Below are 27298 nucleotides of genomic sequence, written 5' to 3'. Positions count from 1 at the left end.
AAACACCGAGAGGCGCCATCGACGAAAAGAAAAAAAAAAAAAGGTACTGTACTTCTGCGCGCAGCATTGAATTGGGTCCAGAGACAGACATTTCTGAGACGGATGAACCATTCATCAGTGGTGCTAGATGCATGATTTATCAGTGGTGCTAGATGCATGATTTATCAGTGGTGCTAGATGCATCATGCATCACAAAGCATACGCCACAGCCTTGTGTGAACAAGCGTTGCACCTTACAGGAATATGTTACCACTCACCACTCACATCACATCGCTAGTCCACAGCTGGATCGTGAAGGCTAGCTGGACGCCAGTGGAACATCCAGTGAAAGCCCGATAAATGAGAGAATGATGACTATTGTTCGGAGAAAAAAATGCAGACTTGACAATACTGGGGACTCGGTGCTGATAAGCGCCACCAAGACCTCCCGTGGCTTGCTGTCAGGTTGACCCCCCTTAGAGCGATAGCAGACCATACCTAATTCAGCGAGCAAAGCCAGTTCCATCCTAAGGGCTGAAGGAAGAACGGGACTTCTGGACATGAAATTTCCAGTCAAAAGTGCCGAAACGTTGCTCACTAGCTCGAACCGAAACGCTCCGGTGCGGGTGCCCTCCCAAGTTAGCTTGCGAGTATTTTCTGCTTCGGGCAACGATCAGACGCGGCTGTGCCAATCGCCCTGCGCTTGTTGGAGAACAGCAAGACTAGGGAATAGGCAACGGATGGCTTCATCCGCTGCAGCTTTGTCTTGTTCCATCCTAAACCCACCTAGGAAGCAAGATAGTAGAGCACGGCGGGCTGTCATCTCTCCTCTCTTGGTGAGGAGCGCGCATCGAGTAGTCTAGAGATGTGCCCCTGAACGAATCTCGGGAGCCGTATGATGCTGGGCTCCAGTGTTCACGCTAAAAGTGGGATCTGCTCTCTTAATCTTCATCTATATAGGGCTTTTTCTTTTACCCTTTTGCCTCTTTCCTCCACTTCTTAGTTTGCTTTTCCACTTTGCAGGCCATGGCGAGCTCCGCTCCGCACGAACCATCCTCTCTTGGGTAATTAACCGTTTGAACGTTATTCTGCCCATCATAATCATTGTCGCTGGGGCGGTCACCCTTCTAGCTGCATCTTAGTAGGCCGGAACTATTGCTGCTGCTGCTCGGCTCTTACTTTTTAATACCTCATGCCAATGGCTTTGTCTGGCTGTTGATCTGGCTTGTTTCACAGGGCTATTGCGATTGTCAGCCCGAGCACTGAATCCGAGCACAGCGTGATGAGGGGATGGTAAGTTATATCTCGCTGTTCTTCGACGCTCTGATGTTGTATTTATCGAATAGTCATTCTGACCCTGTTGCTCTCGATTTAGTCTGACCTGCCGTCAGCGCCATATCAAATGTAAATCGCCCTCAAACCCCTCTCGACTGATCTCTGTCAGTCGAGGGAAATCCCCAGCTCAACGTCCCCTAATGTTGATACCAGGTGACAAGGCCGAAGACCAGTGCCTTCGCTGTCGACGATCGGGACGAGAATGCATACCAGCGCCTACAAGACAAGAAGAAGTCACTTTTCGCCATGGCCAGAACCCTTCGCTGCGACCTAGCGGTCCCCCGCGATACGGAGAAAGCGACCTCGTGTTTCCAACCGATCAAGTGTGGGTTCCGTTTCCAACTCAAGGTTTGTTCCTACTGGGGATGAAGAAGACCGTTTCCACTGATGAACGGCGAATGAAGTTTCTTTCGAAGATGAGACGGATCGGACAGCGGCGGATTATCGCGTGGTGCCCCTCGATGGTTCGCCTTTCGATCTGAAACATGCGCCCGAAAACTCCCCTCCATCGCCCAACGGGGCACAACATTTATCATCAGCCTCGCATCCGCCTCATTCATCGAGAGTCGCCGACTCGTCTCGAGTCCGTTCAGCTCAGCGCCTGGTTTTCCCGCTCACAGCTTTCCCGTCCCCTGATTTCGCCAGCACGCAGAAGCTGCCAATTTTCAATGAAGCTTTCCTCCTTCGATATTTCCGGAAGACACTCGGCCCCTGGGTGCTGTACCTCGTCTCACTTGTACTACGCTGGGACTTTGAGCTAATCAGCAATTTTAGCTAGACGTTTGCGATGACCAAAGTCACTTTTCCGTGGATGTGGCCGAACGAGCACCCTCACACCCTCTCCTATTGTACGCGTGTCTTGCCATCTCAGCGCGTCACCTCTCCTACACGAATCATACAGTATCCCCGGAGACTGCCGATGAATACCATGAACGTTGCATCCGAATTCTCAAGTCCGTCCTGGAGAACAGAGACTTTGGCACCAGCATCGAGATACTCCTTACTTCCACCGTAATTTTGCGGTTCTTCGAGCAAATATCCTGTAAGCTGGGCTAGTCGCGCTTTATTTACGGCATGCTCACATAACATGTACAGCTCACAGCCCTTCAAATGATCTCCAGAGTCACCTTCTCGCCGGATCCGTATATATCAGCTCTCAACTGGACTGCGCCGTATCTGGAGGACTTGCGGAAGCCTCTTTCTGGGTGTTCGTGATGCAGGATATACAATTCGCTCTAATGTATCAGAGACCTTTGCGTTTGACTCTGAGTCCATTTGCAGAGAAGCTATATCATGCATGGCAGCACAGGACAACTCAGGATGACCGAGACTGGACGCACAGGGCCATTTGGCTCCTCGCTGAGACGATCAACTACTGCTACGGGGCGAACAACTCAATGCACATAGAAGCGATTGATGGGGGTTCCTTGAGGCAGCGAGTTGACGCTTGGGAAACAATGAGACCAGACACGTTCAAGCCTTTACACTATTCAGGGCCAGATCCTGGACGTGGAAGACCTTTCCCATTCATTTGGTTTGGCAATTCACTGCACGGTATGACTCGATGCTTTCCTAGCTAATGCTCTAGGGCTGACATACTAAGTCTAGCTGCTGCGATACAACACATCTCCATGGCAAAGGCCTTGTTCCAGCAGCATGAGCTTCAGGCCCTGCAATCGTCTCCGCGATTTCGAGAGGGCATCCAGATGATCGAGGTTTGTTTTGGAAGCCTACTAAAGCACCACCATGGAACCTTCACTCATAATTCTCTAGGACGAGATTATCCTCAATCTTGGAGTCATATTTGGCATAGCTCTGTCGGCCGATCACGATCCAGCGTTGCGGATCATGGCAGGGCATACACTCTGCGCTTGTAAGTCATGCATATCCCTGACAATGCTGTCGTTGTAATCTGGGAAGTTACTTGTTCGGAGGCAGTGACTAACAGCACAACTCGCAGGCGGTATGTGGATTCGTGACCCGCTGGCTCAGACATGCCTACTAGATCTCCTTCGCAGGACGGAGGCGGAGAATGGGTGGCCTTGGGCATTTGTTGTGCAAAAGCTCAGCCAGGATTGGCAGCAGACTGCGAGATGAGGCCAAGGTATCAAAATCCTCGATAGAAGTGCTTTCGCTGCGTCCAAAGCCCTTCCATTGCGTGTAACTCGTGACTCCAACTGATAACAGACTGTTGACTTGTAGCAGAGGCTTGCCGGTTCTTATGCTACAGAAAGTCAATCCTGTTACATTGATGCCTGTGCAATCATCCTCGGCATCACATGGCAGCCAGCAATACACCGGCCGGCCTAACGCGCCTTTGCCACCTGAGCAAGGATCCTTTGACCAAGGATTGATTCTCTTGCTGGCTGATGTGGAAATACAGAATACCCAGCCCAGGTCATCCAAGGCACATGCACAGCCGCTTTCAGCAGAACGAGCAAAGCATATCAAGTTTAGACAATGCATAATGCGTCTATTTCTAATCTCCAGTGACCGCAGAAAGATGCAACGCTCACCTGAAAGTTTATATCCATGTTACACTTAGAAGCTGTAGGACCCGAAGTACACGCGAGCGGTCCTGTGAAAGTGTCAGTATATACACGTATGGCTTCCTGCACTAATGTCTAACTAGCGATCGCAAAATGCAGAAGAACTAGTGAACTCAGTACAGGCAAACCTTCACCATGAGGTCAACTCCATCCCGACCAATATTATTCCAAGCAATTTACCAGGTTTTCTGCCCCTGAGCACCATGAATGTAGACAGTGAGATCACCCTGGTCCCTGGTCATAGGATAAATGGCGGCCTTTACCCGCGGCAATTAGCCTGGCATATTCTCCAGAGAAGCGTCCAAAGGCTTTTCATCAAGCCCAGCTCGACCGGATTTATCCAACCTGTTCTCGAACACTCTGCGTGATAACATAATGTATTGTAAGAGTTCCCTCTGTTGCGACCACCATCCCAAAATCCCTCCAGACCCAGGCCCGAGACCCCGGGATCCCTCCCACCCCAAAACGCAGCTCGCGCAAAAAAATCTAAACCGTGCCCTCTCGCAACCCCTCCTCTCGAACGAAACAAGCCCATCAAGCATGTGATCCCGAGGCTCGTGGCAAAACGAAGTATGTATAGTATACCAGAAGCAGCGATCAGGGTTGTGCCACGCACGTGATGTTTGTTTCTTGAACACCCCAACCAAAACTAAGAATTGGTTGTTGGTTTTGAACAGGGATGATCCTGGATCGCTGAGGGGGTACCGCAGGCTGGTGGTAGATTTGGACGGTTGGGAATTGGTAGGGTTGGCTGGCGGCCGTGCATTCGAATATTTTTCGAGGGAGCTGCCCTTCCCGGCTGCTAGGAGTATATCAAGGTTGAAGCGGAATGGAGAGGCTAAAGTATACTAATTAGATAGATAGATAGATAGATAGATGGTCTTTGGTATGCTTTGGTATGCTCTGGTATACTCTTGGTCGCTCGTTGGTTCGTTCGTTGGTTCGTTCGCTCGCTCGCTCGCTCTGTACAGAGAATAGTACCCCTCCAACCATTTTTCACACTGTAACTAGTCGATAGTAGGCACAAAGATGCAATGCAATACAATCCCCGAACAGGGATCTACTCTCTTCCAGAAAAGACACGTATATACCTCCCGTCTTTTCTCTCGTGAAGAGCCCGACCGTATCAAACTGCACACCTACTCACATCACCACACCGAAACAACTATCAACTCCAATGAAGTGAAATATAAAGTGCAGAGCAGGGATATCATAATACATTTCTATGCATGGGGAAACTTATTCCCCTGAGCAAAAACGGTGACCAGTATATAGTATATAGTATGTAGTATGTAGTATAGTATAACTTCCCCCCTTAATAAAAGCCCATCCCGTCATCAGCCGGCAACGGAAGATCCAAGAACCCATCGCCGATCATACTGTGCAGCGTCAGCAGGTTCCCCGGATCGAACCCCATCTGCACGCCCAGTTCGGGCACGAAGAAGCCCTGCGGCGGGAACATCATCCCGCCGCCGCCGCCGCCGCCATTGGCACTGGCACTGGCGGGGTCCGAGTAGCCGGGGGGCAGGTCGGACATGCCGGAGCTGAAGATGGGGTAGTAATCCCGGGCGGGGGCGGCGGGAGCGGGAGCGGGAGCGGCGTAAGGGGTCCAGGGTTCAGTGGTTGAGTCGGTTGCGCTGGTTGGGGCGCCTAGGCTGCCGGGGTTGGGGCCGAGGGAGTGGGAGGTGAGGTCGGTGGAGGATACGGAGGGGTGGTTCGTGGCGGGAGGATGATTGCTGTTGCTGTTGCTGTTGTTGAATCCGGGAGCTGTCGGGTAGGGGATGGGTCGTTGTTCCCCTGCTGTTGCCAGATTTCCGGGCGAGGAGTGGCTTCGTGAGCTACTGCCCATGGCGACTTCGCTTAGGAGGTGCAAGGGCGTCTGGCTGGAGCCGGTGTGGTTCTTCTGTGGGGTGTTAGCAGTGGTGTCCATTGTGTGACTAAGAGCAGCAAGGAAACCGGTTCTAGTTCCAGGGAATGCCCTGGTGGCACTTACTTGGCCTTTGTCGTCGGGGTGGCTCTGACAATCCGACGAAGCGCGGCATACCGAGAGCGCTTCCTTCAACACCGGGCCCTGGTCTTTGCGCTTCATGAACCAGTTGCGTAGCATGGAGAGCACCACCCCGAACTTGGCAGGGGTCCGTCCGCCGGGGAGCTCGCCGGCGACCGCATAGTGGCGAATGACTTTGTCGAGGTAGTATTCCATCTTGAGGCTGCCCGCATCCATCACTTGATCCAGGCGTGTCTCCGGCGTGAAGACCATGGCGTAGAGTTTGATTAGCGCGACGACGGCAAAAGACGTGCGCGCAAGAGTAACCGTCGGTGCGGACACTAGCTTCTTAGTGTCAATCGCACAGATTGTATCGAGGGCGTCGTGGATGGCAGTGAGGCAGGAGCTGAGGGCACTGATGTGTGTTGCGCTGTTAGGACCAGCAACATCATCCCCGGTGGTCCGCGCCTCGTCCTTGCCATAATCAACATGCATGGCGTTTTCGTGCAGGTAGAGGTTGACAATGCAGTATGCTTGTTGAATGATAGCTAGAACCTCAAGTGAGCACAAGAACACGAACTAGGTGTGGGAGACTGCTTACGAGAAGAATGCTCCGGTAATGTTTCCCTCTTCCATTGCTCCAACTGCTTCTCGAGCGCCTTGAGAGTGTAGATGGACTTCGGGTCCGAGAAGGACACAATTGAGGGAATGTCATCACTCGCGCATTGAACATATATCTCTTCAATGATTTGTGCTAGCTTGGCCCACCGAACCATCGTTTTATCGGATGGCAATGCAGCCGGGGACTTCTCCAAAATCTCAACGCATTCATCCATGTATGGAAGCCATCGCACAAGATTGACTCGTCGAAGAGACACGGCAACCCTAGAACATAGATTAGCTAGCTCCTCCTGGAAGACCGAGAAGTAGAGGTTTGAGTACATACTGAACTGCAACGAAATAGCATGCCAACCAGGTTCGCCTCGTCTCCGGAGAGTCCGGATCCAGGACCTCAGATGACTTCTTCGCTATAATGTCCTTGAGCAGATTCATCTGCTTTCCTCTCGGCATTGATTTCCGATACAGACCCACATCCATAGCCAAGGTGACGGCCATATGCGTTAATTGATAGAACTTCAGTTCTTCAAAGTTGTCCGGAGGCGTGTACCAGTTACAGCAGACCAACAACGCCTGGACTAGCTCAAGGGATTTCTCCCCTTTGACAACAACCCGTTCCGCGATGACTTTATAGAAATCATTGACGAGTGGGATTTGAGCCTGGGGCTGAATAGTCCCTACCGCAACAGCGATAATCGCATGGAATAGCACTGGCTTCTTCTGCCGGACGTCCTCCATCTTCGTCCCGTGAGGGAAGACCACCATCGGAATTAGGAGCGCCATCTCCTCGTTGAATCGCGCGAATGCTTCTGCCGCTATATCGGCACTCACAAGGCCCCGGTCAATTATATCGGCCACTTCGTTGGCCCCCTCCTTAGCTGTTGAGTCCGACGGGTATCCCAGAGTACGCCATTGTCGTATCGCCTTGTTATAAATGGATTGTTCTTCGCTCGGACTAGACACCCGAGAGGTTGCGGGTGTGGTTTCTTTATCCTCCCCACTATGACCCCGTTTCCTCCCCACCATGCTCCGCGGCGACCCCACGGGCAAAGGCGACGGCTCATGAGATGCGACATGAGTCGGGGCCAGCCAATGCTTCGCCGCCGGCTCCTCGCGCGGTGGGGGCATTTGCACCGGCTGCAGCACGGGATCACGATCGTGAGACGCCTGGAGGCTCGCGGTGAGCGCATCGATCTTCCTCTCGAGCTCCGCGACGCGATTATCCGTCTTCTTCTGTCGTTTGCGAGAGGGGACCGTCACGATACAGGTCCGCCCGGCTTTCGCGCATCGTTTGCAGGCGCCATTGGCATGGCTGATGTCCGGTTCACATCGCACTTTCAACTGCCGGCACGCTTCGCAGGCGCGGGGCCGTTTCAGCTCCGCGTAAGGGTCGCTGGGGTCGACGGAGGGACTGGAAAAGGCGTCGATGCCCGACGTCGAATCCGACCGGTGTTGGGTACCCGGGACTCGAGGTGCTGCCAGCACGGAATGCAGCCGATCGGTCGGTGACGGATGTGGAGTCGCATCGGGATAATCTCTAGAAGCGACAAGCGGGTGGCCATGTCTAGACGAGGAGGATGGTAGATAGGGCGGGCGGGTTCCGGCGCGCTCGGTCGGACGTCCGCCGTCTCTGCTGTCTGCATGCAGACGTGGATCGATCTCCATCGGGGAGCGCGGAAACTGCGGAGTGGATATCACATTCATGGTCAGCCAGGCTCTATTCGCCGGGGAAGTCAGTCATCGGCCGCCATAGACCCAGGGCGGATGGCCAGTTGAGGTCATCCCGGTCGCGTTTCTCTCGGAATCAACGGGGGAATCTGGGCTGTTCGCCACGATTGCATCTTGATTTTTGAGGCTTACCCGAGCAACAGTCTGGGGCCGCAGGAGAGAAAATAAAGAAAGAAGAATGTAAGGAGTAAAGCAAGGCAGCGCGGAGTTGGAGTCGCGCAAGTCGGAGAATCGGACGGTCGGGAGCCGATGACCGATGGCGACTTGAGGAATGTGGTGGTGGTGTCGGTGGCTTGGCCCGGACTCAAAGTGAATTATAAACTGGTCAGTTCTGGCTCGCAATAAAGTGGTTAGGGAAACAGAAAAGAAGCAAGAGAAGGCAAAAGAGTGGGAGTTGTAAGAACAAGGAGGATGACCCAAGAGAGAATGAAGGACGCGAAAGAGGAGCTGAGGGGAAGCCAGTCAGTCACGGAGTACACACTCACTCAGTGATTCATCGCCCAACTCCGCATAGCTTCGAACACTTTCTCCCCAGAGGACAATTAATGGTCCACAGCCAAGTTGATAGCTGCAATTATATCTTTTCTCCAGCTTCGTCTCTTGTATGATATCTACGATAGTCTTCAACTACACAATAAATGATTGTATTCCGATCAAGGTTGCAAGATGGCAACAAATCCAATCCTGCCAGCTCGTCGAACACCAACAGAGACAGCAGATGAACCACAAGAAAAAGGATAAAGATTGCAACAGTATGGCAAAGAACACCGGCTCAAACGACACAGAAGCAGTTGATCCTCCCTCCCATATGAAGAGCAGAGAGTAAGACATGATCCGATATATAAGATGCGGAAGACCAGCCGCGATAGACTTCGCTCCACCCAAAAGCATGAGTGAGCTCCAGAATCAAATCCAATACTCAGGAGATTTTATGCACTGGGCACTCCTTCTTACGCTCAAACCACTCGACTATACATCGTTTATGGAACTTGCACAGACACTCCAGCCGCACGAGCGGCTGACCCACTTCGTACTCCTCCATGCAAATCGTGCACTCCTGCAGCCCACCATCGTGTCCAATGCAGTCCTTCTCCGTGGCTTTGAAGGTGACTAGCCGAACTGCAGGATGTGGCTGGACGGGGCTGCCGCTCTGGGGACTGGAGCGCCCGGGCCGACCATGACTTTCAATACATGTCCGAATGTGTGCTTCCCGGGCATCTTCGCCGCCAGTTGATCCCAGAAGCGGAAGCTCAGAGTCACAGATCGGACAGAGGTCCTGCTCGCGGACATGCGGCGGGCGTGTATGCGACGGCGGATGGGTGTGAGGAATCGCGGGCAACGAGCTGGCGCTGCCAGCGGTCGGATAAGGGAGAGGGCGTGTGGATGAGCTCACCGACCCAGATGAAAAGCGAGGGCTTGCCAATGCACCGTAGTTCATTCCGGGGACTCGCGGGGCAAATGGACCTCCGAATCCACCCAAGCTTGAATAATCGCTGACGCCAACAGTCTGCCGGCTTGGTCGCGACCCGAAAGGTTCAGTTTGGAGCTGCACATGACTGTGTTAACCACAAATGATCATCTCGCCGTCTGGTGCTTGACTGTAACTCACTGGTAAACTATTGTATAGACTCGGTCGAGTCGGAGAGGACAGCGAATGGTAAGAACGATGCCGAGAACTGGGTGGAGGAAAGTACGGAGGCCCTTCTCCCCAGCCTGTCGCAGCGACGGTGCCTGATCTTCCTGGAGTTTGAACCGTTGTGAACCCACGAGGCGGTTCTGGATTTGGGTCCGGCACACAGGGGTTGCAGAGTCTCACTTCCTCACCCCCGCCGAGGGCTGGATTTAATGTTGTTGGCGAGTGGACCGCATCGTCCCCTCCGGACTGGAAAGCCGAAGCAGCACGGGGAGGAACCAACGCGGCTGCGGGGGAGCGGGTGGGATCGCGCACTATGAACTGTCGTGGAATAGTGATCCGATGGGGTGAGCATGACGCGCAGACAACCCGACCACATTTCCGGCAGTGATGCTTCCTGTACCAAAAACTGAACGCGGTCCCACAGATCGGACAGTTGGTGACCTCAGTATCAGGCTGCCACCGCGGTCGAACATATTCCACGTAGTTATCCTGGGTTCGGGACCATGAACTTCGACGAGGATCATTCGGGGGCGCACCCGGCGGTGAGGAGGACAGATCAATCGGAGTAGCAAAGGAAGAGCCAGGCATCATCATGGCAGGATGTTGTGACTGAGTCGATCGGTGAGGCAACGACCTGCTATCCATTGTTCCTGCTTGGCGACTCGGACCAGCTTCTGTTGTCCACGACTGGGATCCGGGGCCACGGGGCCACAGCTCCCCCTCCAAACTGACTATCCTTCTCTTCCGATCTGACCCTGTGACAGTGGACCGTCTTCGCTCGGAGCGTTGATCGCGTGCAGCCTCGGTGGCCTGTAAATTTTCCGAACTCGCATGAGGCCTGAGAGCAGTGGCGGGCCGAGTGGCGGGGAAGGCGGCGGTGGAGGAAGCGGAGGATGAAGGGCTGGCCGAATTCGACAACGACGACATGAACCTGAAGTACGAGGGAGAGGTCGACGATGGTAAAGTCTTTGGTATCTGGGTCCCTGAGACCGAAGAGGAGACTAGTCTCCGCCGTTTGGAGGACGGGCCGTCATTGACTGGGTGGCGCGGTGATGCCAGGATGGGGAGGGCAGCCGGACGGGGAGATGATCAACAGCGGTAGACAACCGTGGGTATGCTTGTGTGCCAGAATATAAATGGAGAACCTTAAAAAAGAGGATGATTGAGCAAGGAGACGAATTGATACAAGTCACACAGAGCCAAGGGCCTTTGACTTTGTGCGAAACGACACAGGGCAACTTGGGTTCGGACTTCGGGCGTCAAGGATTAACTTAATGATAAGAGCGCATGCAGGAAGGTCTCGTGACAGACAGTCTGTTCGGAACGAACAGGAATCCGAGAGAAGAAGAGGGAGAAGAAGAAGCCTGAGCCAGAGAAAGTGCGCAGCCGATCCACAGCCACACACAGCAAGTGACAAGTAGTCTGGTCTGGGATAGGAGGGGGAGTGAATGATAGCCTAGGAGGAGTTTAAGCCAAAGGCCGGAGGGAGAGAGGGATAAATCATAAGGTGGAGATGCCTTACAGTAACTTCTAAGGTTTGGTTTGGTTCGGGTCCCACCCGATGTTTCGCCGCGGGGCAATCAAAGGCGGTCACAGCACTTTACTTGGCTTTCGCCCTTTTCTTTTCTTAATCTTCTACCCTGGTACAGTACATGTACAGTACTAACTGCTTTTCTTTCCACAACCATCGTGATCCGACCACATCAGGTGGCTGTGGGTACGCTCGTGTTAGATGTAAAAAGGTCATCGAAACAAAACAACATGCACATTGCCTAACTCTGCCAAGGAACTCTCCCTTGTCGCTTAGTCTGGCAGATCTGCGTCTAACCCAGTTATGGATTAAACCACAGTCATGGTGTAGTAGTATATGTTCAAGTATACTCAATAGGTAACCCAGCAATATTATCACACAAGCCCATCCTTCAAATCTCGCTCGCTACAGTTAAACTCAGCTATTACCGAAGATTGCGTACATGAAAGGAAAATGAGGACTCCAAGATATACAAGATGCGATCCACACGCTTGCAAGGAACAGATCATGACCGAAATCAGGGCCCGTCGGCTAGCACAATTTCACCAACACTGCTCGCAATGTAGACTCGCGATTGGATGGAAGGGCAAAAATCCGGGACGCATGTAGAAAAAAGGTGGCGAGGAAAGCAGAAAAACGCTAACCAGCAGATTGCAGTAAGATACTGATGCATATGTGAGGAGACCCAAGCGTATATCACAAACTCCGACGCATGATGATTTTGGAAGGCAACAGAGAATAAGAAAGAGATTCGTGAAAGGGGAGGAGGTGGTGGAGAGGATAGGGTAACCAGACTGCTCCCAATTGTCGCTTCAGTGGTCTCCCTCGGGGTGATGTGCTTCAGTCACCAGTTCCGCAGCACTGCCTGCAAATGATGGCTCATCCGGACTGGCTTCATGAATGTTATCCTGCGTACGAAACTGGGCAACATAACCCATACTGGATGGGCGCTCGATGCGCAGGTTCTCCGAGTTCCCATGCCGACGGCTAGACGTAGTTGAAGCGGTCGTTGAGGCAATAGAGAGGTTACGGTCTCGTGAGGGAGAACTAGCTGCACTGAACGGCAACCGGCCAGTCACAGAAGCCGAGGGGTGAAGGTGGTTGTGAGACTGAGCAGGATTATTCTCTTCAGGTTGATTGGAAGTGGCCGTTTCTTCCGGGGCGACCACAGGAAGAAGTTCACCCGACAATGGTGCCTCTTCCGCTGTGGGGCCGGGGGCGCCTTCTTGCTGAGTAATCTGTCGCTCAGTCGATGGTGGTTGAGAGCTAGAGTGAGAGCCTACACGACTAGGGAGCTCGATAGCACCCCCTGTATCAACGTTTGGTAGGGTAATTGCGATCTCTGGAGTCCGTTCTTGGACCTCGCTCTCGGAATCATTGTAGTCTCGGTCACTATCCGAATCTTGATGGGCAGGGTCTGCGGCCTCCGGTTCCTCGGGTTCGTCTGTATAGGGTTCATGGAATTCTTCGCCCTCGGGAAATAGACCCGGCGGTGGTGCCCTAGCACTCCGGACGACTTCAAAGCCTTTTCCTTTCTCCTTAGTCTTCCCTCTGAACAAATTTCGGAAGAAGCCAGTGGCGGATGAGACAGGTCCCGTAGGGTCAGCCGGGCCTGTCTTCAGTTTGCGCGTGCCCGACTGTGATAGCGGAGGGCCCCTCACACGGTAATAAAAATCAACCTCCCGTACTGCATAGTCTGTTCTAGACTGACGAGGATCTTCCAAGTCGAGATCGTCCTTGGGTGCTGGAAGGTACGCAGGGACAGGGGTATTCCTTCCAGAGATAGACGGGCCTTCCATAATATCGTCATCCACATCTCCATAGCTCGCTGCTCGTTTTCTTGCGCGAGACTTCTCCCTCGATACACCTATCTCAATGATCTTCTTGCGAGGCCTGGGTGGTCGGTAGTAAGGGTCATGGGGATGCACGGCGAAGACAGGCCCGCTCTTGGGCGAATTGCTGCCCGTCGTCTGATAGCCTGGTCCAGCGAATCCACCGGGGGTTGATGGCGTGAAGAAACCACTGCTATTGGCTCGACTGTGGGTTCCACCCTGTGCGCTGCCTGATTCGAAGAAGGCACTCGCGCGGCCTTCGCTCGCACCCGCCCGATGCAGAAGCATAGCAGAACTTCCGGAAAGACTTCGAGGTCTGGATCCATCGAATTGGGAAGAGAGGCGGTCATCAGTATGTGCCAACATCGCAGCCTCAGAGCCCATGCTCTGGCGTGTACCAACACTTTGTCGAGGAACACGACGTGACAGCTGCCGCATACCAAATACCTTGACCAGACCACCTCGGGTCACCCCACCTTCATTGCCTCCCGCTCCGGCAAGTCGTGCGATAACCTCAATCAAGGTCTGGAGAGCATTGAGGAAGAAACCGAACACAAGCACTAGGGCATGCAGAAAAAGGATAATGTATCCGATCCAGCCCCGTGCAGCCTGCGAAACACCTAAAGAGGGGACGAAAACAATGCTGAGTAAGATTGTGAGGAAGCGGATGATGGAGAAACAGGCATGATAGAGGTTCATGGAAGTGGGTGATGCAAATGGTCGGAACGCCACCAAGGTCAGAAGTGAGACCACCTCGCAAATGGCGAGAAGCACAATTTGAGCGATTCCTGACGGCTGCAGTGCTCCAATAGCGATACCGCGGGCGAACGAAAGGAAGATCGGAACCAGAGCGAAGGCGGCCGCATCGTCGCAGAAAGTGTTGTAGAGCGGGCCATACAGAAGGACCGTCGAGAGGTCATCAAACAGGTACGATTTCGGGCGCGTGGTCGCGATCAAGCGAGTGGTCCAAATGGAGAACGATGCCAGGATCAAGATCACAACCACCGCTAACGCAACACAGTAGGCCGGAGACTGGCCGGCAATCACGAGCTGGAAGAACGAGAAAGACATGAGTGGCAGCAGCAGATAGTTGAACACGATCCGGATGACGTTTCCAATGGTGAAGGGCATGTTCTTGGACCGAAGGTCTTCTTCCGGCACATGGGCAATCGTACGATAAAGCGTGCGAAGCCCGAAGGCTACTTGGATCAGAACTGTGATTGAGACGACAATCACAAGCATCCAGACCATCATTCCAGGCCAGATGTCGCGTGATGTTGGCAATCCCACATATTGATTCATCCTGTCCAAACCGTAGGTAGCATTGACAGTATAGACGCCATCAACTACAGGATTCCGCTCATTGCCGGGGTCCAGGAGGCTTTGATTGAACATAAGGGCCGACCAGGCGACTTGACTAACCACAGGTTGATAGTACCCAGGGTAGTCCAATGACAAGGCTCCAGTAAGCACAGCGAACTGTATGTAGTTCAGACAATCCCCGAAGCCCGGGGTCACTAGACGAAGGACATCCTCGTCACGTCCATAGTTGCTAGTCCAGTGAAAAGGGTCGGTGGTTCCCCATGGGCTGTAAATCGCAGCAGTGATAGTAGCAATCCCGACCAGCAAGAGAATGACCAACGGGATATATGTGATTGTATTTCGAAGCGACGTTCCAAGGTCAGGGGTGATATCCACACTGATACAACCAATCCGTGTGGCAGCAGCATCGGCGGACTTGATTGTTAGACGTGCTGACAAGGTCGAGAAATGGTACGCGGATTGCATGTCATGTTGGACCGAGAAAGCTCGCAGGGCCGAAAGATCGCTCCTAGTCAAGGCGAAGGTGAATTAGTTGTGGTCAAGAGATTGAAGGAAGAGAACTCACGCATTGGTGTAGAACACGGGGCCCAACGGACAGCCTCCCTGAGTGACAGAGTCACAGAATTTCGATGCATGATTATATGGATTCCAACTGAGCACATTGATCTCCGACAGAAGAGTACTCAGTTTATTGCTTGCAGCATCGTAATCCACGATCTTCCCCACCGTATCATTCGGATTGGACCAGTCGGGACTATCCGGGCTTGGATATGTTTCCCCATTGGCTGTACCAGAGACGTTCCCATAGACCGTGATATTGAGGGGGTTGAGAGAGTCATGCAAGTCGAAAGCGACCGACACGTCAAGCGGGACGAACTGGAGTTGTTTCGGATTGGATTGGATGACAGCAGCGTTTAGGCAATTGGCGAAATTCAACAAGGCGGCGTAAGTCGGCGATACACACGACATCAACAACACCAGTACTATCCAGCTCACTCCGGCAAACAGTGACCGATTGTTGCGCCATCGCGGTCGCAGTCGGCCAAGGCGCTGCGATCTTCGGGTTTGTAATCCAGATTCTTTGGTTTCAGGGACCTCAACTCCATCTTGGCGTGGGACCACCATGGTAAAGGGAATATTGAGCCGTCTTGCGCCGCGTCCTGGACTCATTTCGGCCACTCCGTGTAACTGGGATGACCTCCTCGGGGAGGTCAGCCCCCTCGTAGACGGTTCGATCCACGTTGTCCTAGCAGCGTCTTTGCCTTGTCGATCAAACCACAAGATTTACCCAGTAAGACTGGTAACCGCGCGAACCTCTCCGAGCTCTCGAAAACAACTCAACGATGAATGGGGAGGGGGGGGAGGGACCAGGTGATGTCGAAACCCTGAATGCGAATAAGTAGATGAAGTGGGCGCAAGGGAAGCGGTTGAGACAGAAGTCGAAAAGGAGAAGTTGATTACTCCTCTATCTCCCCCGAAATGGCGATGTAGGGGATGCGCACCATAACTTCGGGGGTTTGGGGGTGGGAGGGATGTGGATGGCGGGGAAGGGGAATGGAATATCGCAAGGTCGGGAGAGCTTAAGCTGTCAACACGAGGAGGAGGAGGAGGAGGAGTCGGTCGCAATGATGACAGTTAATGAGAAAAGGGGCGGGGAAGATAGGTCTGATGTCAGTAAGGCTTGAAGTTGGAACAGCACAGCCGTGACAAAGAGAAGGGGAAGAAAAAATAGAGAGAAGAGTAGGAAAAGATTAGCATGGTTAGGGAATGCGAAATCCTCCCCCCCTCTCAGACTCAGTCTCTCTCTCTTTCTCTCGCTCACTCACTTGCTCTTCAGTCTCACCAAGGCCAGGCCAGATCCAGCCCCAGACAGTCAGACACTAGTCAGTCAATCAGTCAGTAAGTTTCAGTCTCAGTCACGGTCATGGCCTGTCAGTGCCAGCTCGGGAATGGAGGGCAAAGAGTCCTCCAGCATTAGCCAGCATTAGCCAACACCAGCCAGCACCAGCCAGCCAGCACTTTAGTTTCAGTTTGGTTTGGTTGTGGTGCTGCTGACTGCGCCCTGTTTGCTCACTTTGCTGCGCTAAAACAATTGACTGATTGGGGCGGGCGGCGGGGACTGGGTTTTTTTTTTAGCGTGTTTTCCAAGATTAGAAGCGACTCCCCGACCACACTCCCCGAAGAGCAAGAGAGAAAGAAACTCAAAAGAATAAGGCCCGTATAAAACTTGCTTGGACAACCAGACAGAACATCCATGGTGGATAAGCATCCACTCCTCTGGTCTTGGAAGAGAGAGAAATCCCTGAAATTGTCTCAGCCATGCTACCACTTTTACGGGTTACAATTTACGGACTCTTCCTTCTGCTTTGTTGAGGATGGTTTTCCATCCCACTCACTGCACAGTACTCCCTCGATTGGGAGTAGAAAACTGTTGCACAACAATCAAATCAAGTGTGCCACCAATACGCTTACATCTCGTTCAGAATTCCAATGCAGCAGGGTGATCTTAGCATTAGACAAAGTGCTCTTTATCGTCATAGGTGCTCTGTGGCGCTCCGTTTGCGCCATGCAATGGAATATATATCTTTCCGGTACAGTGCAGCTCAATCGAGACTATTGAGACAGCACGATGTGTTTACTATACTCCGTGGCATCAAGCATCCAGTCGTGAAGAAAGACAACCGAACTCGCCTGGTGAACTCTTCCGGGGAAATGGTGTATGATTGGCTCGTCCAATGACCATGCTAGTATTGAGCGACTAGACTACAGTACTGTAGCCCTAGATATCCTCCATGATAGTGATGACAGGTGGGGACCGGCCACCTAACTCCAAGGCTGTTGGCGGCCAAAACATCCTGTAGTTGTGCCAAAAGTTACCTGCCGGCCACCGTGCTAGCTCGAAATAACTGTTCAGATTGACTCTTCCTGCTTCTACAATCTAGTGTAGATACAATCATATATCAACGAGCTGCCCTGTGGTTCCAATCAAAAATCACATGGTGCAAGATACGAGGGCTCATCGTGCATGAAGAACGGCGCTGTCGCCGCCTTAAGGGAGCTAAGCAGGTGGTAACTAGCGGCCAATTCACCGCTGGTTTGCAGCCCCATTCTTTTGGACCACAAAGTGAGAGAAAGAGAGAGATGTCTACTGAGACAACAGTCTAGTTTTTTCCAGAGACACTCTCCCTAAAACAGGAAGGTCCCGATGTTCGACAACTCGTCAAGCCGAACCCTGGTCAATAATAGGGGCAGGCAGAAGGACGTTTAAGGAGAAACTGGAGGGGAGGTTGAAAACAATGCAGCTGCCTAGTCGTGCAAACTCGGACATGAGCCCATTGTATTCTTGTTATGACTGAGATCCAAAAGTCCCTACTCAGACTCCCAGAGTCTTCATCTGCACGATGAGGAAAGCTTAGCATTAAATCGTCGCCGGACAGCGGTACCACGTCGCACTTGTGCTGGACATTCTGTCCTACATTCCTCTCCCACTTGAAGAGCTATGTATGCTTGTCTATCCGAAGCTCGGTATGGAGAGACAGAGGGCTATCTGGCTTGGAATCCAAGACCGGAGAGCAGCCTGTGGAGACAAGTAACATTTCCTCATTGACTAGGAATCTTTTGACTTGCAGACTCTGGGACTTCGCAGCAGCATACTGCTCCGATAAACTTCAAGTTGATCTGCCGAAGACAGCTAGGTTACTGTCCCTGTCACACTTAGACATGATAACACTGGGCAATTCGTGTTGGGACACAATATTGTACGCTGCATAAGGTCGAGAATTGGACAAGAGACACTTGCCAACGTACTCCGACTATGCGCTGACATGAACAAATATTGGCCGCCCGAGGAGATGAAAGAGGAAAGTCGGCATGCAAGCCTGAAGCAGTCTCCCTTCCGGTCTTGACCTAGGCAGCTAACCGACTGTCCTTCCCATTCGAATTGAATGTGCTTCTAGAAGCCGGCGAAATTTGAAGTCTGTAATCTGACCGGGGATAATTCACTGAATGATAGCTCTGGCGTGGTTAGTCCTGGTTTGGGTTCGCAGTGTGAATGGCATGACGGTTGGTTTGTCAACTTGCGACCCGAAGAACCCGGGGCCATTGAGAATCATTCACCCAGGTACAGGGGACGGACGGAAACTGAGTTAACTACTTCTTATGGTCACCTAAGTACCTGCTTGCGATCTCCTCGCAGCTGAAGCTTTATGGTCGATACAGTTCAGCAGTCTGCCTTGACTTACCATACGTGCCGATAAGATGCATCTAGACTGAGCAAATAACCGCAGGGCAGGGGGATCTTCTGTGCAAGGTTACATTCCCGAGGTACCTAGCTATGGGCCAGAATATGCCCGTCTTCAAGAGACTGGAGATTCGGCCTGTAATTCTTGATCTATGAAGGGTTTCAAGTACCCAACATCGAATTTGATTTGTCAATCGCCATCACCCAGCAACGACAAGCCATCATGCGAGATGATCTGCCGAGCAAACGCGGGAAATGATTGATAGCAAACAAGAGCACCCCAGGAACCCTCGATGATGGTCTCGTGCCGTTGCGACCAATACAATGGGAGATTGCTGAACGACGGCAATAAATTGAGGAAATCTGAGGAGGATTGCGACTCAATCAACTGATGCGGTCTGAGGACACACTTATGGAAGTATGTTCTTGTAGCTGGTGCATAAACACCTGCGGTTTTCAGCGATTGATGAGGTTGTTGATACCTTCGCCAATCCCCATGACTCGTAGAGGACTGTACTGTAGGGTACCTAGCCCTTTGCAGTGGCATTGAGTCGCATTGACCCTGGGATAGAGACCACCACTATCCTAGGTTTATTGAGGTGATTATTCTCTCGAGAGTTCTGCCAGGTAAGGGGAGGCAAACATAGTATTGATGCCTGGAGGGTAAAATGGAGGAACTATCACCATAATTACCTATCCCCGGTCGCCCCCCCCCTCGCAGTGGCAGCCGGGCATTCCCAAGGAAAAATGGGAGGAAATAACGACTTTCTCAAATAATACTCATAACAATCCTCTAGTCGTCCCATCATGGATGGCGGGAGTGCAAGGTTTCAATGAGCGACCCACCCAGAGCCAGACTAAGACCAGATAAGGCAAAGAGCGGTTTCAAGATTTCAGGCTGGGATCAGCCAACGGATGGAATGCACAGCTTTGTGGGGCGGGGAAAAGGCCAACTAAACAGCCCACACTCTCTAATCGGTTGCTCTGATAACAGGGGGGGCCCAGTTGATGCTGATTCGATTTGATTCAACCCCGTCTCACCCCCCCAAGTCCACGTCAGTTTCAACCTGCGGCGGCCAGTAAATTAGTCGACTTCCCTAGGCAAGTGGATATGGTGGTCATTTACTGATCCTGCTCCTATCCGCCGCATACGTGTACAGCGTCGTGGTCGTGGTCGTGGTCGTGGTCGTGGTCGTGGTCGTGGTCGTGATGGTGATCGTGGTCGGTGTCGTCGCGTGTCATTTGCGATCTAGGATCAATCTTTCCAGCTCAGGGCTTCTTTCGTCTATGGCCTATGCCGGCAGATCGAAGGGAAGGGGTTGTCGAAAGGATTGCCGCCCGAAGAAGGAAGCGCTTGTTAGCTTCAGGTTGGAGCGAGTCAATGAGCGCAGCACTCAGCGAACCCCCCCCATACCGGGAAAATAACCGAAGCATAACAGACGAAAATGATCAACTTATCCGAATAAGGTACAGTACGTACATGAGTGGTACTCTGTATATTGATATATAATATATATGCCAATATGAACCTCCCGTTATGGCCGTGCTGGTTATCACCACGTGATTGACATGTTTATGGCCCGGAAAAATGGGGCAGGGGGCGCTGCTCAAGGTTGTCGGCTAAGTTAAACATACCTATCAGCACTAAGTCAAATACCTCCTACTGAAACCACCATCGGTATTAATAGATCCATAGGATATCCGGTACATCAAAGTAGCTTGATGGGTGAGACCAGCAGATGGTAAGACATCAGGCCGATTTGTCTGCAGGTGAGTGAGTGAGCATTGACTCGAGAGTTTGCGGGGACGCTGGCTGTCGTGGCTCGAGGTTTAGTCAGTTGTGGTTAGATAAAAAGCGCAATCAGTAGAAAATACGGAGTACTCAGCAAGTTACTCCGTACGGTAGTTGCTCTGTACTCATGCTAAGTATTCATTCTCGTAGTGGTAGTAGTGGACATTTGCGGGGGCCGGAGAATGGCCCTTTGGTAGGTAGTAAGTACAGTAACTTAGTACTGAATACGTAGTAAACTGTCTTAGGAACTCTTCTGGGCTTCCCCTCCCCCCTCTCAACCCAAATCTAATTCCTCGGTCGCAGGTGAGACTTAATACCATAGGTTCAACCGTCCCCGTTGTTTTGTGCCCACATGTTCTTTTCCCTGGTGCTGTTTATGAATTCATTCCTCTAATCTCTCGGTCTTTCTACCTCTCCCCGGCGCCCCTTTCCCTCTTCCTATTGCGCTGTTACTCTTTCCAATCTTCTTCTCTTCTTCTTTTTCTTCTTCTTCTTCTTCTTCTTCCTCTATTTTCTTCCCCTCCTTCTTCCTTACGTGCACCAGGTGTTTCTTTCCCAAATAAGTCGCAAGCAGCTGCTGGACCAGCGCTTGGCAATCTCTCCCTTTCTAGAGTTCTTATCATCTGTACAGTACAGCCGACGGCGCATCGAGCAACTGTAAGGCGCCTCAATTCGTCTGCACAGGCGTTGTCCGGCATTATATCTAGCCTTTTAATGTAGGTGATTGCCTATTCCCTGCTACCATGTCTCTTCTCGCTCGTTTGCGGCCCTCTTCCCCCCTGAGCAGTGCTTTGATAACCTCATCTCCTCTTTGTTCTACTGTCTCCGTTCTGAATGGTGGTTTAATTGGTCTTGGTAGATCGCTTGTCCGCGTCTCCACACCGGTCAACGAAGGCAATCGCGCTTGATTCCCCCTCATTTTCAGGGAACTCCTCTGGTCGCAATTCGAATCCTTGACTGTAGCACTGGTTGACTTCAATTCTTCACTGCAGCTTTTGGATCTCGTCCAGCAGCGCATAACAAACAAGCTCGCTGAAACCAAACGTCTTGAGCTTGCCCGCCCCCCTCCCTCGCCCTCGCACAGTCACTATTTCGTCCGATATAGTTTGTCCTCGGCTACCTCACAATCGACTCCAAAGCTTCATCCAAAGTCCCTCCTGTCGATCATCCCCCTGTCCAATCCTCCAAGCAGCGCACGAGCACTTGCAACCTAAAGCCTGGTGGGGGAACACGGACTTGCATCAATTGGCAATGCTGTATAGCAACTCATAGCAAATCGAAGGAATATACCCACAAGAGAACTGGCCAGCATGTCCACAGAGGACCCTTTTGCTTTCCTCGGTGAGGAACCGAAACAAACACCTGGCAAGAAGCCGCATTGGAGGGAGAAGTTGTTTTCCAAGGACAAGAAAGCCAGAGGATCGACAGACCAGCAGATTGAGGCATTCTTGGGACCTACTCGCTCCAAGTCTCTGTCCTACGGCGCAACAACCACTCAGCGCGAATTGCGGCCGCTGCGTCCTGATGCTGCCAGTCGCTGGCCCTCTGCCCAGGATGTGCTCAATGCCTCGTCTTCAATCACCGCTGCCCACGATGTTACTCCAGTAGCGGACTTCACGAAACCTCCATACAAGAGTCGTCCGCGCAAAGGAGTGAAGGTGAGATTTGCCGATCGCAAGCCCGAAGTCATTGGAGAAGGAGGAGATGAGGTAGAGGTTCCAACAATGGAAATATCCCTGTGTCGTAACAGGGCTCAAAGCCTGGAATCAACTGAGTCAGACAGCCAGTCCGAGCCGGAAGGGCCTCCTCAATTGCGTCTCGATACCTCAATTGGAGCAAATGATGCGCCTACGTCCCGTGAACAACGCCGCGAACATCCTAAGGCGCTGGCACTTGGAACAAGAGCAGAGGACTGGAAGCCGGTTCTCCTCCATAATGCTCAGGATGCAGATTTCTTGATGACCCTGAGTCTGGGAGAAAGAGGTTCCCGGCTGTCATTTCGAGCCTCACCAGAGTCCAATTCGTTTGCGCAGCGCGTTCGGGCGAAGATGCAAGCTGAGGAGGGTCTTGCTTTGCAACATCGACTTTCAGATCCTATGTCGCCCGGTGATGAGAACGAAACTCAGTCCCCGGCCCTGAGAGTTCCGGATAGCCCTAGCTCGACCTACGAGACGCCTCCGATCTCCGAGACAGAGCCAATCCCTCCAGAAAACCCATTCAAAGACTCTCCAAGTCCTCCCTCGGTCACCCGATCTGTGGCGTCGGAGAGACCTGTTCTTTCTCCGGTTCTGTCCACAAGTAGCAACATGCAGACACTTTCCTCTCAGATCCGACAGTCGAATCCTAGTCTACCCGTTCCAGAAGTTGCAAGCCGACCGTCCAGTAGAGACGCGCGAGAGACATCTCGCAGTCCACAGCCGCCTAAGTTTTCTCTCAAGTCTATTGCTAACCAGTTAGGTGACACTGCTTTCGCAGACCTGAAGGGGTATGTGGTACAATTCCGGGACCCAATTGAGATTGCCGCCGAAAGTGCAAAGCCACTTGTTGGAACCCCGCTTTCAGAATGGATGAAGGCAGCATTGTGGTGGTTTCTGCGTGGAAAGAAGAGACTAGAATTCTATGCCCGATCGCGCCCTTCGAGTTCGAGTTCTGGTGTCCGATCACCGCAGAATCGACCCGCAGAGAGCGCGAAGCAAGCGATCGTCGATCTCGCGAAGGCGTTGTGGATCACCGAGAATATTGTCCCCCAACATGAGGAGCTGGCTCGATACGGTTCAATGAGCGTGGACGCTTTGCTTGCCGTGGCGAGTACGACTGGCAACAAGGAGCTGGCAGATCTTCTAAGCCTGAGTCAAACCATAACGAATCATCTGCGGTCGTTGGCGATGTCTATCAAGAGGAACAGTATTCTCATGACTCTCGCGCAGGAACGTTCTCCGAGTGACATCGATAGCACCGTCTGGGTTCAGTATCCTGCCTTTGCGCCTGACGTTGCTGCGATTTTATCGGGAACAGCGACGAAATCTCTCCTAGCTGACACCTCTGGGAAAGCACACAGCTTCGTGCAGATGATGCCACTCGGCGATACCAACCGCTACTTCAGCTATGGAAGTATGTTTGTTGACGTCTGTATCACATCGAGCGACGATGATGACAAGCAACATTCTATACCATGCGCTCTGTCCATAATCCGGGACAGGGCTGACTGGTACGTTTTTGCGGCCATAACCAGTCAGAGCGATCTGGTCGATATCGTGATACAATCAGATAAGAAGAACGGTCCTACGTGGGAAAGTGTCAATTGGCACGTCCGGTCACACTCAATGCGCGTTAAGCTTCCACGCGGCTTTGAGTTACATGTTCAATTCCAGGAAGAGGATTTTAAGAACATCTGGAACATTGTTCAGTACACATCCAAGACCGAAGCGAGTCTCAAGCCAGAGAAAAACGAGTCACTAGTCTACGAGAACACCCTTAAGACTTTCCGATACATTGACTCTGTAACTCCCAAAGCCTTCCCTTCCGAGCCTGTGGAAAGATGCCGTATACGCCTCTTCGAGAGAACTGTGCCGTTGACTGAGGGCACAGGTCAGCGTATGCAGCACCAGGGCTTCCGGATAGCGATACTCACTAGTCCGAAAGTCAAGACTCTGAGCAGTGTGCGTCACGTTCTCGGCAATGGCGCCCCAATAGTCTTCGGCCTTCTCCGTGGTGACGATGGGGCACCAGCTCTTCTTTTGAAAGTCAAGGAGGATGGTAGAACCAGGTCTATGCTGATGGCATTCGAAGAGCTCGAAGAGCGAACAATGTTGCACTCCCTCCTGTTGGGAATACTTCCGCAGGAGCGAGAAGCGAAATCACCAGATATCGCCATTCGGGCCTTTACACTTGAGCAGCCCGCGGATCGAGTTTCAGGAAAACCCGCCAAGGAACATATCCAGTTCCCCGCTGGCACGATCTCGATCATAGATGAGCAGTATACACGACCGGATCATGGTTATGGCCCTACCGTTCTTTCGGAACATTTGCGTGCCTTCATCGCGACGGAATGGGGCTCGGTTACAGACCGTCTCAATCTCGGTATGTATGTGGATATGATGAACTGGTAACATGACTGACGTATTGCAGGCCCTGGTGAGTTGAAGCTTGGCCTTGATGTCAACAATCGAACAGGCCTTAGCCTATATCGACCGGGCCAGAAAGATCTTACTGTTTCTGTCGCGGAGAACATGGTCATTCCCGAGATGCCTGATAATTTGACCGATTCTCTTTCAAAAATCATGGCAAACCCGACGATTCGACGCTTCGACTTTGCAACCGTGCAAGGTACGGTTCCTATACTCCTGGCAGCATGAACACCAATTAACTGTCATTTTAGATCTGCACACATTTCAACAGGCCGTGACTGGGTTCAAGGTGCTTTTTGATAGGTAGGTTCCCTGGGAGATTTTCCCTCTCTTTTCTTCTGAAGCTGAAAGGGCAATAGTGTGGCCTCATCCTTCGCCATATCACGGCGTCGTATGGTAGTTCCCATCACTAAGAAATGGGAATCGAGCCTCGCCCGGGTCCAGGTCATCCGTCGGGATAGAGTCGTGCAACTTGTGGCCTTCCTCAGCGATTTCCAGTACGGCAGGTGCATGAACTTTGTTCTAAAGGGCACAGACACTCTCGAGTCATTCGGCAAAACCGGCAAATTCGGCGTTCGCATTGTCGATGCTAAATTTGCGTTGCCAAAATCCGACGACGATCCCGCCTCCAACTTTCTATCTCTGGATACACCAGATTACCCAATGGAGCATGACGATATCTCGATTGCCTTCGACTCTGAAGCAGGTATGTAGTCGGTCTGTCACTTCTACTGTTTGAATCCTGCTTGTCTAGGTGTCTAATCCGGTGGGGGTGTTTGTGTAGACCGGACCAATTTCCAAGCCGCTGTACCAGGCTCCGTCCGTGAACCATCGCGGATGGGCTCCCTTCGCCGATAATCCATTAAAGCCCGACAGTTCCTCCCCACTCAGACCCGAGAGAACTCCTTTTGTTTCCAACCTCTTATCTGGTGTCGGAACCGCGTAATGTCACGCCATCTCAGCTCCACCCCGCATCAGTCACGTGTCGACTCACCGCCATGGAGCAGCTCTTTTCCTTTCCCCCACTTTTGTTTCATGTCGCCGGCAGGGCGTGCCGCAGTCCCCGGCTTTGACTTGCCCCCGTCTCTTCCCCAAACCGCCCTTTTCATCCTTATTCTCCATTATCAAATCAGCTCCTGTGTGACATAGCACAAAATCCTCTGCTAGGGCTGTTCTTGCTACTTCTCGTTGAAAGGAAAAGCACAAGATGGCTCCTACAAATCGAGAAATGGGAACTTCCACGCGCTCACTTCATGCGGATGATGCGCTAAATGCGGTTTCAGACGTTGCTCCTCCAATTCACGTTGCCACTACTTTCCGGTACTCCGATAACCCCGACGATCTCGTGCCATTTGCAGACCTTACAGACGACGTATGTCTCGAGCTACCCATATTGATCGCTCTGGGCGCTTCTAACAGTCATGCCGCAATATAGAACGAGCGAGACAAAACAGCACACATATACTCGAGATTGTCGGCTCCCAGCTCTACGCGCTTTGAAGCCATTCTCTCATCCCTTCTCAATGGCGAGGCCATCAGCTACTCTTCAGGGTTGTCAGCCCTACATGCTGCGCTAACGCTGCTCAACCCTCGTCGTATCGCGATCGGAAATGGCTACCATGGGTGTCACGGTGTGATCGCACTTTTCAGCCGCGTAACTGGACTTCAGAAACTGGACCTCGACTGTCCCGCGGAGAAATTGGAAGCGGGCGATGTAATCCACTTGGAAACGCCAGTGAATCCCGAGGGAACCGCATTCAATATCGAAGCATACGCCAAGAAGGCGCACTCGCGGGGGGCATACCTTATTGTTGACGCTACATTTGCACCTCCCTTCCTTCAAGATCCGTTTAAGTGGGGCGCCGATCTGGTCTTGCATTCGGGATCCAAATATTTTGGGGGCCACAGCGATGTTCTATGCGGTGTGCTTGCCACTCAGCGCGAGGATTGGGCCAAGCAACTACTGCAGGACCGAATCTTCCTGGGTAGTGTTATGGGGAATATGGAGAGCTGGCTGGGTGTGAGGAGTCTGCGGACTCTTGAAGTGCGGGTTCAACGCCAGAGCGAGAATGCAACCAAGCTTGTTTCGTGGCTACATCAAGCGCTTTCCGCCCAGAATCCTGCTTCTGGTAGCGACGAGGCTTTGGTCCAGGCAGCTCTTGACAGTGTGCTTCACGCGAGTCTGCAGAAGGAAGATGAATCGTGGTTGTCGAAGCAGATGCCTAATGGATTTGGACCTGTCTTTTCGATTATTACGAAGACGGAAGATTACGCTCGCAAACTCCCTAGTAAGCTTGCTTTCTTCCAACATGCTACTAGCCTAGGAGGAGTTGAAACGCTTATTGAATGGCGGACTATGTCGGATACAACAGTCGATCGCCGGCTGCTGCGGATTAGTGTTGGTTTGGAGAATTGGGAGGATCTTCGCCAGGATTTGGTGACTGCATTCAAAGCTCTAACTGAGAGCAACTAGATTATGCGATAGGAATAGACAATAATCATTACGATCCGTATTTGTTTGTGTAAGAATACGAGGGTGCGCAGTGCGCACTGTGTAGTGAGCGTAGAGCGGGGCTGCTTATCGCCGCCTCCTTCTGCCGCGGTTCTTCTCTTATCTCTCT

General features: G+C 52.2%; 5 protein-coding genes across 5 annotated transcripts; 2 read left to right on the top strand and 3 right to left on the bottom strand.

Annotated features, from left to right (window-relative positions):
• Positions 1-1052: 1052 nt before the first annotated feature.
• On the top strand, positions 1053-3787 carry BO82DRAFT_52991 (Zn(II)2Cys6 transcription factor). The gene is made up of 10 exons (XM_025641297.1): positions 1053-1272; positions 1355-1383; positions 1468-1662; positions 1719-2029; positions 2089-2356; positions 2410-2868; positions 2923-3029; positions 3088-3187; positions 3275-3418; positions 3520-3787. The coding sequence occupies exons 1-9, from the start codon at positions 1262-1264 to the stop codon at positions 3409-3411; spliced, it is 1617 nt and encodes a 538-aa protein (XP_025497074.1). The 5' UTR covers positions 1053-1261; the 3' UTR covers positions 3412-3418; positions 3520-3787.
• Positions 3788-5108: 1321 nt separating this feature from the next.
• BO82DRAFT_52948 (putative C6 transcription factor (War1)) lies at positions 5109-8370 on the bottom strand. The gene is made up of 3 exons (XM_025641296.1): positions 6797-8370; positions 6452-6735; positions 5109-6398 (listed from the first exon to the last, which is right to left on the bottom strand). The coding sequence occupies exons 1-3, from the start codon at positions 8170-8172 to the stop codon at positions 5179-5181; spliced, it is 2880 nt and encodes a 959-aa protein (XP_025497073.1). The 5' UTR covers positions 8173-8370; the 3' UTR covers positions 5109-5178.
• Positions 8371-9115: 745 nt separating this feature from the next.
• On the bottom strand, positions 9116-10759 carry BO82DRAFT_397441 (phosphatidylinositol-3-phosphate-binding ubiquitin-protein ligase; the record flags this gene model as incomplete). The annotated part of the gene is made up of 2 exons (XM_025638930.1): positions 9116-9742; positions 10013-10759. The coding sequence occupies 2 exons, from the start codon at positions 10757-10759 to the stop codon at positions 9116-9118; spliced, it is 1374 nt and encodes a 457-aa protein (XP_025497072.1).
• A 1416-nt stretch (positions 10760-12175) lies between these two features.
• Positions 12176-15688, bottom strand: BO82DRAFT_370683 (uncharacterized protein; the record flags this gene model as incomplete). Its single annotated transcript, XM_025637229.1, has 3 exons — positions 12176-15026; positions 15084-15568; positions 15614-15688. The coding sequence occupies 3 exons, from the start codon at positions 15686-15688 to the stop codon at positions 12176-12178; spliced, it is 3411 nt and encodes a 1136-aa protein (XP_025497071.1).
• Positions 15689-21860: 6172 nt separating this feature from the next.
• Positions 21861-27150, top strand: BO82DRAFT_370682 (uncharacterized protein; the record flags this gene model as incomplete). Its single annotated transcript, XM_025637228.1, has 9 exons — positions 21861-22691; positions 22740-22835; positions 22878-24630; positions 24679-24876; positions 24929-24980; positions 25037-25383; positions 25462-25496; positions 25873-26095; positions 26132-27150. 9 exons carry the CDS (start codon positions 21861-21863, stop codon positions 27148-27150), a joined length of 4554 nt encoding a protein of 1517 aa, XP_025497070.1.
• Positions 27151-27298: the final 148 nt, after the last annotated feature.

Source organism: Aspergillus uvarum (genome assembly GCF_003184745.1).
Source record: "Aspergillus uvarum CBS 121591 unplaced genomic scaffold BO82scaffold_2, whole genome shotgun sequence".
Lineage (NCBI taxonomy): Eukaryota > Fungi > Ascomycota > Eurotiomycetes > Eurotiales > Aspergillaceae > Aspergillus > Aspergillus uvarum.
Note: the sequence above shows the minus strand (reverse complement) of the source record. Positions and strands in the feature narration are given on the sequence as shown.

What these genes read in the sequence shown, in the direction of transcription:
- BO82DRAFT_52991 (XM_025641297.1), top strand. An exon ending in GGTTCCGTTTCCAACTCAAG is followed by an intron (nt 1,663 to 1,718) that starts GTTTGTTCCTAC and finishes CGGCGAATGAAG; the next exon opens with TTTCTTTCGAAGATGAGACG. An exon ending in GTTCTTCGAGCAAATATCCT is followed by an intron (nt 2,357 to 2,409) that starts GTAAGCTGGGCT and finishes TAACATGTACAG; the next exon opens with CTCACAGCCCTTCAAATGAT.
- BO82DRAFT_52948 (XM_025641296.1), bottom strand. Translation starts at nt 8,172, where the DNA reads ATGAATGTGATATCCACTCCGCAGTTTCCGCGCTCCCCGATGGAGATC. An exon ending in TGCTATTTCGTTGCAGTTCA is followed by an intron (nt 6,736 to 6,796) that starts GTATGTACTCAA and finishes TCTATGTTCTAG; the next exon opens with GGTTGCCGTGTCTCTTCGAC. An exon ending in ATTACCGGAGCATTCTTCTC is followed by an intron (nt 6,399 to 6,451) that starts GTAAGCAGTCTC and finishes TTGAGGTTCTAG; the next exon opens with CTATCATTCAACAAGCATAC.